Source organism: Lynx rufus, unplaced genomic scaffold (genome assembly GCF_022079265.1).
Source record: "Lynx rufus isolate CCGP_SWC_20201006 ecotype Redwood Valley unplaced genomic scaffold, mLynRuf1.p SCAF_2, whole genome shotgun sequence".
Classification (NCBI taxonomy): Eukaryota; Metazoa; Chordata; class Mammalia; order Carnivora; family Felidae; genus Lynx; species Lynx rufus.
Genome location: NW_025814834.1, coordinates 8457752 through 8477090, shown reverse-complemented (window position 1 = coordinate 8477090; position 19339 = coordinate 8457752). Strand labels below are relative to the sequence as shown.

The window sequence follows — 19339 nt, the reverse complement described above, 5'->3', positions numbered from 1 at the left end:
GCTTATTTCACGTAACATAATGTCCTCAAGGTTCACCCATGTTGTAGCATGTGACAGTATTTCCTTCCTTTTTAAAGCCAAAGGATGTTCTGTTACGTGTCTGTACCACATTTTGTTTATCCATTCATACATCAGCGGGCGCTTGAGTTGCTTCCTCCTCTTGGCCGTTGTGAATAGCGCTGCTACGAACATAGGTGTGCTTTCAGTTATTTTGGATTTATACCCGAAGTAGGTTACTGATCACATGGTAGTTCGTTTTTTAATTTTTTGAGGAACCTTCATACTGTTTTCCATTGTAATTGCATCATACATTCCCATCAAGAGTACACAGGGGTTATAATTTCTCTACATCCTCACCAACACCTGTTTTATTTTTTGTTTTGTTTTGTTTTTGATAGTAGTCATCCTGATGGATGTGAAGTGATATCTTGTGGTTTTGGTTTGTATCTCTCAGATGCATTCAGGTCCATTTTTCTGTAACTTGAAAAACCTTCAAACTTTCTGATTGCCACAAGCATATCTTTTCTGCTCCTCCAATGTACAGCCATACCCACCATGATGGCTATCCCAAACAAAAGTAAACAGCAAAGATATTGCACAATTTCAGTGACACTCAATAAATGGAGAATTTCCCTAAGCACTGTTCTTTAAGCAGTGTGCGCGCGCACGCGCGTGTGTGTGTGTTGTGTTTATAAGTTACTATTGATGGCGTGTAAATATTCTGATCTTGGTGGTTCTGGCTGGGATCATGGTTTATATAAGAGAAGGTCATTAATATTTGTGACTCTATGAGTTATAACACTGGATTGCTTTGTATGTAGATATTATTTTAAATGCAGGGACTGTTTCCAGGTACAGATCTATAAATCTGGTCACAGGTCTACAAATGTAGAATTAAAAAAATTTTTTAATGTTTATTTTTGAGAGAGAGAGAGAGATAGAGTATGAGCAGGGGAGGGGCAGAGAGAGAAGGGGAGACAGAATCCAAAGCAGTCTGCAGGCTCTGAGCTGTCAGCATAGAGCCCGACGTGGGGCTCGAACTCATGAACTGTGAGATCATGATCTGAGCCGAAGTCGGACATTTAACTAACGGGCCCACCCAGGCACCCCTACAAATGTAGAATTTAGAACAGACTATACGTGGTCCACTTGACATGTGGACTCTGCCAAGGCACCTGACAGAATACCTTGACTCAAAGCCTTAAAATACTCCCAAATCTACAGTAAACTCATTCACACGAAGAGCTCTCGGTCACTAGACCTGTCATGGGAGAATGCTTCCTCCAGAGCAGCTCGCAGGGATGGCAGGGTTTGCTTAGAGCTCAACAGAGGCGAGCCTGGCGTGGGGTCGGGCCCCAACAGCACTGCCACTTGGGAAGATCCCCTCCACCCCTGCGGCGGCCAGTAACGGGCTTCCTCGTTCTTTCAGAGGAGGCAGAGCTCGGCTGCTCACATTTTGTTGGGCACCGCTCTTCCTCTGGTTGCTGACAGGCTGTCCTTCGCTGTTACCAAGGCCGAGTAACAGCAAGAGGATGGTTCCGAGGAGGCAGACATTTCTTATAGGACTTACTTTGAAAAATTCTGAGTTTCATTCAAATATATGCCAAGACCTTCCAGAGTAAGGTAATATTCAGATGTTCTTTTTTTTTTTTAAACAGCATTTCTCTGATTTTTAAGTTTATTTTTGAGAGAGAGAGAGTCAGAGAGAGAGAGAGAGAGAGACAGTGCGAGCAAGGGAGGGGCAGAGAGTGAGAGGGAGACACAGGATCCCAAGCAGGCTCCGCTCTGTCAGCGCAGAGCTACTACGCAGGGCTGAAACCCACGAACCGTGAGATCATGATCTCAGCCAAAATCAAGAGTCAGACGCTAAACCAACTGAGCCACCCAGGCGCCCCAATATTCAGATGTTCTTGATCACATGACATAGAGAACATTTCTGTACTAATTGTAGTTGAAGATTCTTTACTAATGAATATCTTCAAGTATACCAGACACTGCAACATTGTTCAGTCTATTTCCATTTTATGATATTAACAAGCTCATTTATAAACAACCTTAACCAAAGAGGCAGTTATAGAGGAATACTATAAAGCCATTTTTCAAAAGTGTGAAAGAAAAAACAAAGTGTAAAAATACAATGACCAAATAATAGTGATGAATAATGGTGTTGGGTGGGGGGACCTGGAGGTTCCACAGAAAATCCAATCCAAGAAAAACTTTTGTAAATGAGCACAAAATGTAGGTCTGAGTATCTTGGGCATTTGATATCATAAGGAAAATAATATGAATCACATTGCTTTGGACTGTTAGGAAGTTCTTTCCATTCTGCCTTATACTTAAATCCACAAAATTATGCAGCAGGTATTTGCAATGGGACACTTAACATTCTTCTTGTGAGGCAGGCGGCGTGATAATCGCCACCTCCTTTCTCCAGAATTCTCTATCTCAGCTATTGCACAGTAAGTCCAGAAACCGTCTGCCCTGCATAGTCAGACTCGCACAGCCCCGAGGTCGGAATGGTACCAGGCCTGTGCCCCCTCCTCTAGCTGTAGCCTGTGCTTCCCTGCTTCTGTAATCGGTGGACACTGTATGGATGTGTTGGGATCTGTAGTCACTTCCCGAGTGCCATCTCAGTGGGACATGCGTTAGCATCCCAGGCCTGGGATTGAACGGGTCAGCGTAGATGAGCTCCGGTTCACAGCTGTGCTGTTGGCAAGCTGCTTTGTGGGCGGGGTGAGCCCCGCTGAGGCCTGACTGGGCTCTGGGTCTGGCCTGGTTTTTATCGATTGCGCGCTGCGGGTCACCGAGTCCACAGGGTATGTGTGTGCCTGTGAGTTTTCTGGCCTCAAGTCCTTGGCCTGGGAGTGGTTCCTCCCCCTTCAGGGACTTCACTGTTCCAACTGATCCTTTCAAAGCCCAGATCTGATATCGCAACCAGGGTTGGTTTGCAGAAATCTCAGCCTCAGATGCTTGAAGCCTTCTAGCTCTCTATCTTTCTGTCCTTTATCTTGGAAAGGAGACTGAGTTTTATCACGTTGAAACCCCGGAGTGTGTGGAGTATCCGGGGTATTGGGTGGGTTGGGATAATCTGGGGTGTTGGGAGAATGGCCATCCCTTGTGACTGGGGTTCGGTCTCCTGTCTTCTCCACAGAAGGACCTCATTGCTGCATTTGACAGCGGAGACCAGAAGGTGTTCTTCGATCTGTGGGAGGAGCACGTTCCCAGTTCCATCCGTGATGGTGACCCCCTTGCCCAGAAGTTGGAATTCTATCTTCACATCCATTTTGCCATCTATCTTCTGAAACACTCCGTGGGGAGACCTGTAGGTTCCTCTTGTGACTTGCGTGGGTCTGAGTGCTGTGTTCAAGGAGGATGTGCGCTGTTTGTTTTGCAGTTGAGCATTAATTTAGTTTTGTAGCCGTTTTATCGTATTGCTTCCAAGGAGTAGGTGTCTTGTGTCCTGTGAATGATTTTCTTTCTTTCTTTTTTTTTTTTTAATGTTTGTTTATTTCTGAGAAGGAGAGAGAGAGACAGAGTATGAGCAGGAGAGGGACAAAGAGAGAGGGAGACAGAATCCGAAGCAGGTTCTAGGCTCTGAGCTGTCAGCATAGAGCCCGACGCGGGGCTTGAACTCACAAACTGTGAGATCATGACCTGAGCCAAAGTCTGACCATTAACCGGCTGAGCCACCCAGGCACCCCTGTGAATGATTTTCTATCTGATTCCCAGCAGTTTATTTTCTAGTTTACATGGAGAGTTAATAATTTCTGTCTTACAAGCTGCATGGTTTTCCCCAATGCCTCAAATTTTTGAAAACTCAGCAAAATAAAGTTTCCTTATTTGGCAATTTGAAATATATACATGTATGTGTAAGAAAACAGCTACTGAGACCACACATTAGACTATCATAAGAGAAGTTTAAGTTTAAGCCGCGGAAAGATGCCAGTTGACGAAGGTCCATTTGAGCACTGGCTGAATGGCCGCCGCAGGCCGTGCGCAGGTGTGCGGAGGGCAGGGCCCGAGTGTCTCCGAGTGTAGAATGCGTGACACAAGGGAGCAGGGCCATGCTGACATTTGACCGCGTGCATTTGTTTAGTGGCTTCTCCTTATATTAGCTACTGCCCCAGCACCAGTGTTCACTCATTAAAATGTCAGGGGGGCCAGAGGAGGGGTGAGTGGTGGAGGGAGCGGCTCCACAGTACATCGTGGTAGCTTTAGAGTACATCAGGACAGTGCTCACGGGGGATGAGATCATGGGAGATTTTCACTTTCTTTATACTTATTCCTGTTCTATAAAGAAAATCAATCAATGTTGCATCTTGTTTTAAGCCCGGTGGCCAGAAGAGGGCTTCACAGTGGAGCTGCTACACTTGATCTTAGCCAAAAGGCCAAGAAGCGATTCACGGTGTAGACGAAATGAGATGCATTGATTGGAAACACACACACACAGGGCACACGTAACTGGGGCGGCCAGGTGGTCAGGGAAGGAGAGCACCCAGTTCCAGGCTGAGCGGCTCAAAGAGGCGCAGGAGGAAATCGAAGCCTGAGGGGGACTTGAGTTGCCTTGGATCTCACAGAACTGGCGAAGCCCGCAGAATCAGTCCTTAGCTTCAAAAGGAAAGGAGGAATGCTGTGGAAGCTTCTGTTTCAAAAAACCGTAAAGGTCCACCTGTTCACCTTTAGACGTCTCACCTGAGGGAATCCTGGGGCTGCAGAAAAATGTTTATGATAATCTGATGAAGGAAAACAGTGCAGATACCTAATAATGGGGGACTTGGTTAAGGAAGTTGTAATAGACCCACAAAGTGAGGTTTTGTCCTGCCAGTAGAAATGATGTCTAGACTTTTAAGGACATGAGAAAATAGCAATAATAAAGTAAAAGGGCCGTATATTGAACTAGATACCTAGTTCTCTTTAATCCCTGACAAAGTTTGATCAAGGAGTGAGATTGGGGGTGGTGTTAGAATGGCTGGAGAGAGCCCGCTTCCTGGGCCTCGTGGGGAGGATGCCACCAACGTGGCTGGAACTGAAGGAGCCTCGGAGAAAGGGTGGGATGGACAGGGGGCTGGACGTCCAGCAGGAGACCCCGGGCGAGCATCTTCCCTTCTTTGCAGGACAAAGAGGACCTGGATGAGAGGATTTCTTATTTCAAAACCTACCTGGAGACCAAAGGGGCGGCGTTGAGCCAGACCACAGAGTTTCTCCCTTTCTACGCTCTGCCTTTTGTTCCCAACCCCATGGTACACCCCTCGTTTAAAGAGCTCTTCCAGGTGAGTGACAGCCTCTGAATCTTGAATCAGATCCCAGGCCACATTGTGGTTTCATCTTGTATACGCTAGTGGTTTCTGAATGATGCTGTAAAAACACCCTAAAACGTGCTTGTTTTCAGATCATTTCTTTGACAAACTTTCCTTATGCCATAGAGTGTGATTTTTGGTTGTACTGAGACTTGTTAACCCAGCCTGACATAAATATTCTTAAGTGTACGCACTTCCTAAATCATTCTGTGCATCCCATCCTTTTTTTGGTATTGAAAGGACAAGTCTTCCAATTACATTGAAAAATAGTAGCGTGAAAAGAACTAGGTTATTTTACATAACTGCCGGCCATGTATGTTTTAATTTGTATTCAGAGTCTCACTTGCTTGGCGTATGTCCGATTACCTGGCTGTTACTATTATTTCCTTCAGACTACTTGCCTGTAGCTGTTTTAGTTGTTATATTTCACATTAGTTGACATTTCAGCATACTACTTACTATCAGTGTTTGTTTATCCATTGTAGTAATTTTTATTGACCTAATAAAATTAAGATGTCCCCGAGAGGCTTATTAAAGTGTGTTTAAGAGGGGCGCCTGGGTGGCGCAGTCGGTTAAGCGTCCGACTTCAGCCAGGTCACGATCTCGCGGTCCGTGAGTTCGAGCCCCGCGTCAGGCTCTGGGCTGATGGCTCAGAGCCTGGAGCCTGTTTCCGATTCTGTGTCTCCCTCTCTCTCTGCCCCTCCCCCGTTCATGCTCTGTCTCTCTCTGTCCCAAAAATAAATAAACGTTGAAAAAAAAAAAAAATAAAGTGTGTTTAAGAGACAGAAACAATAGTGATGCAGTTTGCTTTTTCTAAAGAAAGATCTCACAGTGTTTCTAAGAATCTCTTTGGAGAGTCCTCTGTGCCACTGAACAACAGATAAACTTCTCTTTCCAAAGCCAGCATATCTCCGTTTCCTATCCTGTTATAATTTAGTCACACGACTTCCATCACTCCTAAAAAGTAGCTGCTACATTTAGAAGGCCAGGTAGCTGACTGATTCCATCAAAGCCGGCTCGTTGTAGAGTAGCCGAAGTTGAATTCCGTGTTTGTGTTTCTTTGTCCAAATTTAGTTTTACCCCCTTCCTCTCCCAGGAGGTTGAAGATATAAAATGGTTAGGAAGGTGATGGAACTTGAAAAGAAATGTTAGATCTTCTCAGAGTGAAGACTTCGGTTTATGAAAATGATGGCGCAGTAATGTGGCCCCAGCTTAGGTCCAGGCAGGGGTGCAGCTGGCAGTCAGGGACGGGTCCAGCTGAGGCTGCCGTGGGCACCTGGCCCGCTCTGGCCTGGCATTCTGAGGCAGAGTTCAGTATTCATGGGGAGTCATTTTATTCCATTGTTTTTACTTTTGTTACTCTCTACGTGTTCTTTCAATGGCCATCCTACATGCTTTAGTATGTTTCTGTAATAAAATCTAAAGCTAATATCTGCGTCCTCTTCCTGCAAGGACCTTGGGATTCATTAGCCTCATTCACCCCTTTCCCAGTTTACTTGCTCTTGTTGTCCAATATTTGAGTTATATATTTTAACCCCACACGTTACAGGTATTACTATTTTATTCCATCTGTGTGTGTATAGATTTGCCCTTATATTTGCCAGCATTTGTTCCGTCTTGCATGAAGGACCTTCCATCAGAAATCATTTTCTCGTCTGCCTTATGTACATTCCTTTAGAATCAACTGTACTTGAAGATCTCTTTCAGTTCTCGTTTGTCTGAAATGTCTTGGTCGCTTTCTCAGATGGGGTGCAGACTGGTAGGTGTACAACTGGTTTCCTTTATTACAGTGAAGGTATGATTGTCCCCTCTCCTCGCCCCATTGCTGCTGTTGGAAGTTGGCCATCAGTCTACTTGCTGCTCCTGTGTGGGCGATCTGTCTCGCTTCTCTGGCCGTTAAGATTGTGTAATTTCACTATGATGTGTCTGGGGATAGATTTCTATTTTTACTTGGGCTTTGTTGGGCTTCCTGGATGTGATGTTTTGTGTCTTTCAACAACTCTGGAAAATCGTTTTCTCTTCATACATTGCCTCTTCCCCATTCTCTTTATAATCTTCTTCTGGGTATCTGATTAATCTACATTTAATCTACAGATCTGATGAAATCTGCATTAGACTTGCTCATTCTGTCTTCTGTGTCTATTTTTTCTTCATTAAAAAAATTGTGACAGAATACACATAAAATTTGTCATCTCTGCCATCGTGAAGTGTACAGTTCAGTAAGTGTCAAGTACGTTCACAATGTTGTGCCCTCCTTGTCCCTTAACATCTCATATGTCCCATCTTGTGATCTCTGTCTGGGCTGTATTCTGGGTGATTTATTCACACCTATTTTCTCATTCCCAGATTTACCCATCAAACTGTGTCCAATCTGTTCTTTAATCTCTTCATTGAATTTGTAATTTCAATTATTTTTAGAGTCTTTTATTTTTTGCTCATATTTTCAAGTCTCTCTCATTTCTTTACCATATTAAACATTTGTTTTATATTCTTTATCTGTTAATTTTAATATCAGGAGCCTTTGTAGATTTGATCCTGCTGTGTTTTGTGTCTTCTGGTTCTCATTCATGGGTCTTATTTCTTTTAAAAAAAAAATTTTTTTTTTAGGTTTATTTATTCTCAGAGAGAAAGAGAGCATGAGCAGGGGAGGGGCAGAGAGAGAGAGACAGAGAGAGAGAGAGAATCCCAAGCAGGCCCTGCACTGTCAGCATGGAGCCCGATGTAGGACTTGATCTCAGGAACCACGAGATCATGACCCAAGCCAAAATCAAGAGTCGGGTGCTTGGGGCGCCTGGGTGGCGCAGTCGGTTAAGTGTCCGACTTCAGCCAGGTCACGATCTCGCGGTCCGTGAGTTCAAGCCCCGCGTCAGGCTCTGGGCTGATGGCTCGGAGCCTGGAGCCTGGAGCCTGTTTCCGATTCTGTGTCTCCCTCTCTCTCTGCCCCTCCCCCGTTCATGCTCTGTCTCTCTCTGTCCCAAAATAAATAAAAAACGTTGAAAAAACAAAAATTAAAAAAAAAAAAAAGAGTCGGGTGCTTAACCAACCAAACCACCCAGGTGCCCATCCTTGTTTAAAAAAAAAAAAATCAGTTATTTTGAGTTTTGATAATGAGTTTATTTTATGTGGGACTTGTAGGGATTTTTTTTGAGGCCTGAGTGCAGTTTGATTCTTTCAGAGAAGATCTGTGTTTGCATCTCAATCATCTAGGGCATTACCAACCCAGAATCATTTTAAATCAAATTCTTTGTTCAAGGCTTTGGGAACCACACAGACAGTGTCAGTTTAGGCTGCAATTTTTAATGGGACTGGTTTGGGTTATGAACTTTCACATGAAGTTTTTCCTCCCTTCTACCTAATGTCAAGGTCAAGACAGGTAGACTTCCTTGCTGTCCCCTTCTAGGAAGTGGATTGATTCGTCCTTGAATTTTTCCTGATGGCATAGCCCTTTGGGATCCCAATTAAAAAAATTTTTTTAACATTTATTTATTTTTGAGAGACAGAGACAGAGCACAAGTGGGGGAGGAGCAGAGAAAGAGAGACACATACACAGAATCCAAAGCAGGCTCCAGGCTCTGAGCTGTCAGCACAGAGCCCAACGCGGGGCTTGAACTCACAAACTGTAAGATCATGAACTGCACTGAAGTTGGACGCTTAACCAGCTGAGCCATCCAGGTGCCCTGGGATCCCATTTTATGCAAGGGTCTTCTTTTAGATTGTTTACTATGAGCATCTGGATCCTATTGTCTTCTGTCTTGTGACAGCTCTTAGAACTGAAGTTTAAGGTCTTCAAGACTCTGGGTTATCCTTAGAGTGAAAACTCATTTTTAGCCTCTGCCTTTCCTTTCATGCCACTTAGGGATGCATTTTATAAGATGGTTTATTTATCCAACTTTTTTAGTTGTTTTCATTGCTTTTTCAGGTTATCATTTCTGCTGAGCTGCCAGAAAAGGAAATTCCTTTGTAGCGATTGTAGTGAGCTCTTTTCAGCAAACTCAGTTTGTCAGTGAGCATCTACGTGCAGAAATACTTGGGTATTCCTCTAATGATTACTTCCAGAAAAACTTTTGGGCGCTTATATAGCAAGAGCCAAGTTAAGCTTAATTAGTGAAGACCGAAAGAAATGGAAGGAATTCTTGTGCGCCCTGCGAGGGGGGTGAAGGCAGCGGGTAAGCGGGTAAGCAGGGAGAGTCCAGCATTGAGCTCTGCCCCCTGCCCCCCAGGAATAGCCCCACTCTTACTCATTTCATGTATTAGGGTTCTGGGCAAGATTTTGAGTGATCAGAGGGCTTTGCTGTTGGGACAAAACACGTCAGACAATCACTCTAGTGTAAAGTCCACATTCTACAAGTGAAGAAACTATGACACGCAGAGGGTGAGTGGCTTTGTGCAGGCGGTACAGCAGAACCAGCCCCATGCTTCCCTCGTCCCATGGGAGCTGGGGAGGCAGGTGCCCATTGGACTTGGGAAACGTCCTTGTTCTCAAACAGAAGAATAAGAGCAGTCAAGAAAAAAAAAATAAGGGATTTATTGCCCAAAGAGGTTCTATCGCAGTGTTATTTATCCCTGTCATTAGCAGAGCATCATAAGGTCAGTAGTTCAGTTGGAAATACAGATTTGTTGGTTATGCAAAATAGTAGTCAGCAACAGAGCAATTTAGCTGCAAGTCTACATGTCCCAAAGGTTTTGTTTTGTTTTGTTTTTTAAGATGTCTTGATTTATGTTGACCAACATAGCAGTCCTTTCCCGCGATTCTCTCCTGTGCGTTGAACACAGAAGCCTCGAGCTGTGGCACGCTCTGTCAGCTTCCCGCGGCTGCCGTGACAAAGGGCCACAGAGTGGGTGCTTCAATGGCAGAAACTTCCTGTCACAGGTCAGGAGGCCAGAGGTCTGAAATCAAGGTGTTGGCAGGGTCGCGCTCCCTGTGAAGCCTCTAGGGGGAAGGCGCCTTCCTTGCCTCTTCTGGCTTCTAGTAGCTTCTAGTAGTTTCAGGTGTCCCTTGGCTCATGGCAGCATACTCCAGTCCCCAGTCTTTGCAGACCCATCTTCTCTCTGTGTCTGTGTCTAAATTTCCTTCTTGTAAGGACACTGGTTATGTTGGATGAAGGACCACCCTAGTCCAGTACAACTCATCTTAGCTAATTACATCTACAGCAGCCCTGTCAGTGACCTCACATTCTGAGGAGGTTGGGACTTCAGCGTATCTTTTTAAGGGGATGCAATTCAACCCATAACACACATTATAAATAAAGAGATCGTGCCATGTCAGGGATTTACACAATCTTAATTTTTAATTTTTATTTATTTATTTTTAATGTTTATTTGTTTTTGAGAGAGAGAGAGAGAGACAGAGCGTAACAGGGGAGGGACAGAGAGAGAGGGAGACACAGAACTCGAAGTGGGCTCCACGCTCCGTGCTGTCAGCACAAAGCCTGATTCGGGGCTTGAACTCAAGAACTGTGATTATGACCTGAGCCGAAGTCAGATGCTCAACCTACTGAGCCACCCAGGTGCCCCTACACAATCTTTTTAAAAAAAAGACAGTATTTTTTCAAAAAGCCAGATGATGCCCCGGGTAGAATGGGTGGGGTGGGAGGTGTGGACAAGGACGATGAGCTGGGGGTGGGGCAGGACCTAAGAGGTAAGTAGATACGAAGTTTTAAAGATATTGCTTCTTTTTTGTGGAGCTTCTTGGTTTGGGTGGTAGATATTCTTGCATAAAGGTTGTAAGGAAAATTGTCCTGAGAAAGATAATTGCTTGTCACACTTTTACTACTTAAGTCCTTTCCTTCTCAGTGAGCATTATTTGAGATAAATAATTAAGGGACAAGTCAAACTAAAAGTATATCATAATTCTTGACGTGATGCAGTATTTAAGGCAGATAACAGCTTCTGTCCTTTTTTTTTTTCTTATCTAGATGAAATTTATGGAAATGAGTCTTTTTCTTTGGGAAACTTTTAGTAACTTAGTGATAACTGGGTGTGCCTGCCAGCGCCTTATACACTTAAACTATACTGAATTCTTCTTGGCATTCAACCTAATAAGGTTATTTGTCATGCCTGTGTTTAAATCACATGAAATATTCAAATCATGTACAGGGTTCTTTTTTCCTTGTTTATGAAAGAACTCTGTTCTTTCTTCCTGCTGTGGGTATTTGAATCTTTTATAAAGAATTGGTCAGATGTCCTAAAACCTATTTTTCGCAGCATCACACAACAGCCAAGGCATCTGCTTTTGATTTCAGTAACTGTGTTGGATAGGGTTATTTAAACCAAAGGCCACACACAATTTGACAACGCTGTTGGCATTTAATGATGTAGTACTTTATTATTTTTCTTTGTGTGTTTTTTTTTTTTTCTTCAGGATTCTTGGACTCCAGAATTAAAGTTGAAGTTGGAAAAGTTTCTGGCTTTAATTTTTAAAGCCAGTAACACGCCAAAGCTTTTAACATTATACGTATCCTTTTGAAGCAGATGGAGACCCCACCCCCACCCCCCACCCCCCACCCCCCACCCCCCACCCCCCACCCCCCACCCAAGGCCCTGGAGTAGCGCACTGGCTTAGGTTGCCTCATGAATAGGGATAATTGATACTGTTGCTTTCATATTTATGAGTTGTGTGAAGCATTAATGGGAAAGTGTGTCAAGGCACATAAAGGGAATTCCAGGTAGAGGGAACAGCACATGCAAAAGGACTGAGAGTATATTTAGGAAACGACACAGAATTCAGTATTGCTGGAACGGGAGAGAGAAAGACACTAGGCAGGGCCGGCACAGAGATTTACGTGAGGTCTTGTAAGTAATGAGGAGCCTTTGAAGCATTTTAAGCAGGAGGATACCATGCTCATATTTACATTAAAAAAAAAAAAATCAATCCTTGTATTCCTGATTATAAAATTGACCATAATTTTTATAGAAAATTTGGAAAGCACAGAAATGCATTTGTATACATACGTATACCCAGAAGTACGTAATGTTTAAGCATACATACCTGTCACGTGTGTATTCTTAAATATTTTTATCAAACGAAGAGAGCATTTCCGCATTTCATTAAATATCCTTCGAAAACAGGTTGTTTCCTCAAAAGTTTAAACACAGAGTTACTATATGACCCAGCAATTCCACTCCTAGCTGTGTACCCCGGGGAGCTGAAAACATGTCTACACGGCACCTTGTATACTAATGTTCACAGCAGCGTTACTCAGAACAGCCAAGAAGTGAAGACAACCCAAGTGTCCATCAAGGGAGGAATGGATAAATAAGATGAATGGATAGTATTCAGGCTTGTAACAGAATGAAGTACTGACGCGCTGCAACGTGGACAGACCTCGAAAACATTCTGCTGAATGAGAGAAGCCACACGTGACAGGTTGCGTGTTATATGATTCTATCTGTATGAAGGGTCCAGAAAGGGCAAAGCAATAGAGACAGCAGATGAGTGGTTGCCTGGGGCCAGGGAGGGTAGGTAAACTGGGGATGACTCCTAATGGGTACAGGGTTTCTTTTGGGGGGTGATGAGAATTTTCTAGAATTGATTGCGGTGATGGTCGCACAACTCTATGAATAGACTGAAAACCGTTGAAATATATACTTGAAATGAGTGAGTTATACGTGGATTATGTCTCAGTGAAGCTGTTACCAAAAAAATTAAGAAAACCCAAACCAAACAAATACTTTGCCCTCAGTCATGTGGCCGGATGTGTGCGAGCTGAGATTTGAACTCAGGCAGTCTGGCTTTAGAATTGTGATCTCAGCTACTGTGCTCTGTGGCTGTCTTCCCAGTCTCAGTGTCCTTAGGGTAAAGCTTTAGAATGAAGGGGCAGAGTTGAAGGGTACGAGTTCAGTTTCCTTTTTAGTAGAATGTTCAGTAGCAGTGGGGAACGTCTTTTGAAGGGGGTCAGGAGGCCACTTAGGGGGCTACCGAACAGGGTAAGACTTGCATATGCATGCAGCAGTAATTGAGCTGGAAAAAGGTGATTCACTTGAGAGTGAGCCTCCAAGTACTGAGAAGTTAGTACCTGTCTCAGCTATATATATAGCAACATTAGGAAACGGCCTTTACTCTCCTGAGAATTGCTTTTCACCTTGCTAAGACTTTCTCAGCTTGGCCACACAACGTGAAATACCGTGAGTACTTTATCTTCATTGCCTGTTTTCCTCAACTTCTTTCTCATCCCAGAAGGAGAATGGACAGAGTAACAAAGGTAAATCATGTAGATTAACATTTTTTTAATATTAACATTTTTAATGTTTATTTTTAAGAGAAAGGCAGAGACAGCATGAGCTGGGCAGGGGCAGAGAGAGGGAGACACAGAATCCGAAGCAGGCTCCAGGCTCTGAGCTGTCAGCACAGAGCCCGACACAGGGCTCGAACTCACAGGCTGCAAGATCATGACCTGAGCCGAAGTCGGATGCTCAACCCACTGAGCCACCCAGGCGCCCCTAGATTAACATTTTTTAAAGAACAACTTGGCCAACTCAAGTTTTGAGCAGTAGGCTAGGGACAGAGATGGTGAGAATTTGTGCATTTGGCAAACATGGGCTTTAAAAGTCTACATTATTTTTTAATTTAAAAGATGAAAGTCTAAATATCTACGAAGTATTTTGTGATCAAGTTTGTGATTCCTTGAGGCCCACTTTGCAGGACGGCTGGCCTTAGCTATGTCTTGTGTATCAGGTGACTAAGACCCAGAGAGATGAAGAGAAGAGAACCCAAGCAATATCCCGAAGGAATGGGGCTACAGCATGGGTGCCAGAAGTATCATTTTAGGAACTTCCACTTTTACCTTGAACTAGTCTAGTGGGGTCTTATTTACGTAGCAATGGAACACCCATCTTAGAAGCATTTCCATTTTTTTGCATTCAGTTTAGGAATTCCAGCCTTAAGGTTTTAGCATAAAAAGATGGTTTTCCATTATTATTATTATTTATTTATTTATTTTTTTTGCTAGAACTATGCCATTTTTCAGTAAGGCAAGAAAAATTCAGTTAATATGAAGTCAGTGGCCACAATTGTGGTGCTTTGCCTAAGTTTTGTCTTTGATCCTACGTTACAAAAAGTGCTTAAATTAACATTGGAAAGGGTGGATGATGATGTGTTTCATGCCTTTGTGAGTTTTGGTGGCATAGTCCTCAGTCCCCAGCAGGTGGAGTGTTACCACAGGAAACAGCACATTTGCCCTTCTCACAACAGGGCAATGTTAGAGAGGATCTCAGAACTTCCTGTCTTTGTTTTTCCACGGTCTTTTTTAAAGTTTTATAAAACAAAAAAAGCTGGGGGTGGGGTGGGGTGTAGGGTTAGTAAATTATTTATCTCTTTGCTTTCCAACACAAGGAAGGCGGGTTCAGCTTCAGATGAGGAAAGTCTGAGTGCTTCCTTTTGCCTTGTACAGCCTTGCATCTCCCCCACCCAGCAGTCCTGCTCAGGTGCATGGTCCTGCCAGCTGCCCCCCCCCACTCCTCCCACCCCCCCGTAGCTCAGAGGGACAAGCCCCACGATCCTTCGCTGGGAAGCATCAGTCCATGCCTGAGCACAGAAGAGCTGGGCCACAGATGTGGCCTCATGGGGTCAACATGGAATCCTCTAAGGGTCACCAGGCTGTGGCCTTGGAGCTCGCTGAGGCTGCTCTGTCCCCAGTAAAGTTGTGCCCGAGTCTGAGTTCCAGCGGCTCTCTTCAGGTCCTCAGGCCTGCTCCCTGAAGAGTTAGTATGGTTCCCAGGCCAGTTTTCTCATGTTCAGAACAGTGGGTATTCTTTTTTTTTTTTTTTTTTAATGTTTATTTATTTTGAGAGAGGGAGCAGGGGAAGGGCCGAGAGAGAATCCCAAGCAGGGTCCACATGGAGCCCGACATTGGACTCGATCCCATGAGCTGTGAGGTCATGACCTGAGCTGAAACCAAGAGTCAGACACTCAACCGACTGACCCACTCAGGCAGGTGCCCCAGAACAGTGGGAATTCTTAAATTGTGCCGGGCATTGGGTCCCGCCCTGCAACTCCTGGAAATGCACCCTTGCCCCCGCTATTTCTGTTTCTGTTGTGACCTAGCAAACCATCTCAGGCTTAGTGGCATAAAACAACAATGTCCCCTTATTATCAGCATCACCTTGCCTGGCCTGGAATCGTGTGCTTAGGCATTTCTCCCTGGCTGTCTCGTGGGTTCAGGGGAGCCATCCCCAAGGCTTCCTCACCCATGTGCACCTGGTGGCCAGTGCTGAGGCGCCCGACTGGAACACCTCTGTGACCTGGGCTCTCTTGTGGCATGGTGGCTGGGTTCCCAGGATGAATGTCCCCAGAGAGAGCCCGTGGAAGCTGTGTCACCTTTTCTTTTTTTTTTTTTTTTTTTTTAAATTTTTTTTTCAACGTTTATTTATTTTTGGGACAGAGAGAGACAGAGCATGAACAGGGGAGGGGCAGAGAGAGAGGGAGACACAGAATCGGAAACAGGCTCCAGGCTCTGAGCCATCAGCCCAGAGCCCGACGCGGGGCTCGAACTCACGGACCACGAGATCGTGACCTGGCTGAAGTCGGACGCTTAACCGACTGCGCCACCCAGGCGCCCCTGTGTCACCTTTTCTAAACCAGCCTCTCGAGGAACTCTGTGTCATTTCTGCTGCAGTCTCTTCATCAGAAGCAAATTCCTAAAGCCAACTCACATTCAAAGGAAGGAGAATGACGTTCCACCTCTTGATGGGAAGGAGTGTCAAAGATGTGGCCATCATATTTTAAAACCACTACCCCACCAGCATCCTTTGAGCTTCAGAAAATCGCCCTAGTTCTCCAGTAATCCTCGTTCAGACTCGGTCTTTGGACCCCTAGGCACTGGCGGAGGGAAAGTGGTGGAAAACCTCCCTCATTCCTGAGTCTCAGCCAGCCCTTGTCACCCCAACATACCCCGAAGCTTTTGAGGACAACTTTCTGCCAGGAACCAGTCCTGTCTCTCAGAAGTGGCCCAGTTTTATGGATAAAATAAACCTGGGAGGGAGGGGGAGTGTAAAGGGAAGAGCCTGCGTTTTTCTACAGATCTTCCCTTCGGATTTCAGCAAGGAGACCAGGGTGTGTGAGCCCTCTTTATGTTTGATTTTAATTGAGTTTTCTGAGGCTAGCCAAGCAGAATGTCGGTGGAATTGAGCCTGGCAGGCGCAGCGTGTGTCCGTGGCTGAATAAGCCCCATGATGCAGTATTGCCATGGAGATCAGAGGTGAGCTCCACAGGGCACTGGTACCAGGGGCGCAGGCCCAGGCCCCATGTCGCGACAGCCCCTTGTCACCAGTTTGTCCCCTCCTCCCACAGTTACTGCTGCAGTGACCACAAGGCGCAGACATGCTCCCAGTTTATTTGAATTCTAGACTTAGGTGTTGTTTTTTACATTGAATGTTTGGGCAATATCATTATTCTGCGTATCTTGAGCGGAAGGTTTCATGAGTAAGATTTCCACAAGCTTTTGAAGAAGGCAAGAAGAGTGCTTGGAGTGGAAAATTCTCTCAAAAGGAATTACATTTTAAAATGGTACTTAGAATAAAAACTCAGGTTGGAAATACAGCATATTGTCTTACTATTTTACCTAGCCATCCAAAAAAGGTACAGAGGGGTGCCTGGGTGGCTCAGTCGGTTAAGCATCTGACTCCTGGTTTCAGCTCAGGTCGTGATCACCAGGTCCATGGGTTTGAGTCCCTCGGTGGGCTCTATGCTGATGGCACAGAGCCTGCTTGGGATTCTCTTTCCCTCTCTCTCTGCCCTTCCCCTGCTCGCATGCGCTCTCTCTCAAAAAATAAATAAATAAATAAATAAAATAAAAAAATAATAAAAAGGTATAGAAATGGTATCTTTTAGCATTTCTGCCATCCATTGATCTGACCTCTTCAGAAAATGAGCAACTGACTGTTTTTCTAGAGTTTAGAGCCCTAAATGGTATTTTTAAAATGATCTATATTCACAGTACTCGTGGATTAGCAAAATAGCAAAGCTGATTTATATCTGAATACAAAGAAGAAAGAGTATGTCATATTATAAAGGTAGAGTGATTGATTTCAGAGTTTTAGATGTTAGAAAAATAGTCCCATGTATTTAAAATATATCATTTTGTCTTGAGCAACAAAGGGGTCTCTAAAGTTAAATCTCATCCGCTCTTTAAAAAAAAAAAAAAAAAGGCAACGTATTTAAAGTAGAAGTGTTGAGAGACAACTTGATGGCTTGGCCATGGAGGGAGAACTCCATCACTTTTTTTAGTGTTTCACTGGATGCTGGAATTATCGGAAAACTTTCTGTGACCTTAACTGACATTCCTTTAATTGTATATATCTCTTTGTTTAAAACTAGGGAAGTACTTCTTTGGACTTTTGTACAAATTATGTAAGTAGTTGTGAAATATGAAATAACTCAGTTTCATTAATATAAGCTGGGATTTCTAGTAACACCTCTCCACTCAAAGTTGAGCTCTTGCACGGCAAGGGATCTTGGCTTAGTGGTCCTTGTCTCATGAAACTTTTGAGAAGGAAAAAAGAGTGAAAGTTCTTTTTACTCTCAGACATAAAGTTGAGATCTTGGAGCTGGAGCCGAATCGCTTAACAGTAATGGCCAGGTCCTGTTTGTAGCCAGTTAAGGTGTCCTCTGGGTGACATCTCTGTACCACAGGCTGTTCTGTGCAATGGTGTATTTGAACTGGTCACAGGTATTTCAGCCCAACTGCCCGCTTCTCTCCTTTCTGTGGCTGCTGGCAGTTAGGCATTTTTCCTCAGGTGTGCCATACTTTGACACTGTCATAAATTCCAGTTCTGAGTTCCTAAGGCAAAAGTGCCACAAGCAGTCCCTTACGTTTAGTTAATTGCACAGTGACTTTCTGAGGAGAATTCCTTTGTGCAGGCCTCTTTCGAGGGGACGACTGTGGACACTTTTTTTCTTTCTTTCTCTTTCTTTCTTTTTTCTCTTTCTTTCTTTCTTTCCTTCTTTCGAGAGCACAGCAGCGGAGAGTGGGAGGAGGCAGAAGGGGGAGAGACAGAATTTTAAGCAGGCTCCATGCTTAGTGCCGAGCCTGACATGGGGCTCGATCCCACCAAAATCAGGAGTTGGATGCCCAGCTGACTGCACCACCCAGGTGCCCCAATTTGGGGACTTTTATATTGATGATTTGTGAGGTTATTTGCCCCGGTTAATGGGTTTTGGTACTTCATCATCTGCTACTTGGTACATGTTAAGAAAGATTGCACAGGTACTCTAATAGTCATTGCCATGAAGTAGAATTATGACTATCCTGTAGAATTTTTATAGTTGGATGTTCCAGTTTATGTAATTTGGAATTTTGTACGTATGAAAAAGCCTTAATACTATTTAGCATAGGAAGATGGTAGTGACTCCTTCCTTCTCCCTAATAATATTTAAGAAAAAACTTGACAAATGATTTCCATAGATGTTTTCCAAAGTTTCAAGTGCTAGATGTAAATTCATGCCAGATGACTTTTTTTTTTTTTTTTTTTTGAGAGAGCAGATGGGGTGGGGGGGCCATGATTGAGTAAGGGGCAGAGTGAGAAGGAGACAGAGAATCCCACACAGGCTCCGTACTGTCAGCACGGAGTGCCCCCGAAGTGGGTTCGAGCTCACCCAGTGCGGGGCTTGAACTCATGAACCATGAGATCATGACCTGAGCCAAAGTCAGATGCTTAACCAACTGAGTCACCTAGGCACCCCATGGCCTGAGAACTTTTTAAAGTTATCTTTTAATACTGAGATTTGAAGGATGCTAAATAATAATAGTAATATCAGTTCATTTTTATGTGATATTTGAGGTTTTAATAGTTAAAATATTTGACTTCTACACATAATTGTAATTGAGATACAGTTCACGCGTGATCCTCATAGCTATTTAGAACACAAATTAAGAGGAATAGATAATTTAGGACAGTGGGGCTCAAACTTGTGATATGCATCAGAGCCATTTGGAGAATTTGTTGACAATATAGTTTCTCAGTCCCCACCCCGTATCCATAAAATCAGTCTCTGAAGGTGAGGCTTGATTATCTTTACTTTTGGATGATTCTGACATGTTTCAAAT

General features: G+C 44.0%; 1 protein-coding gene across 1 annotated transcript in view; it reads left to right on the top strand.

Annotated features, from left to right (window-relative positions):
- ARMC9 (armadillo repeat containing 9) overlaps positions 1–19339 on the top strand; it is a 151626-nt gene that overhangs the window by 11050 nt on the left and 121237 nt on the right. Inside the window, exons 4-7 of the mRNA XM_047084655.1 lie at positions 3152–3322; positions 5115–5270; positions 11659–11751; positions 13474–13498. Coding sequence (XP_046940611.1) covers positions 3152–3322; positions 5115–5270; positions 11659–11751; positions 13474–13498 — 445 coding nt within the window. The remainder of the gene's footprint in view (positions 1–3151; positions 3323–5114; positions 5271–11658; positions 11752–13473; positions 13499–19339) is intronic.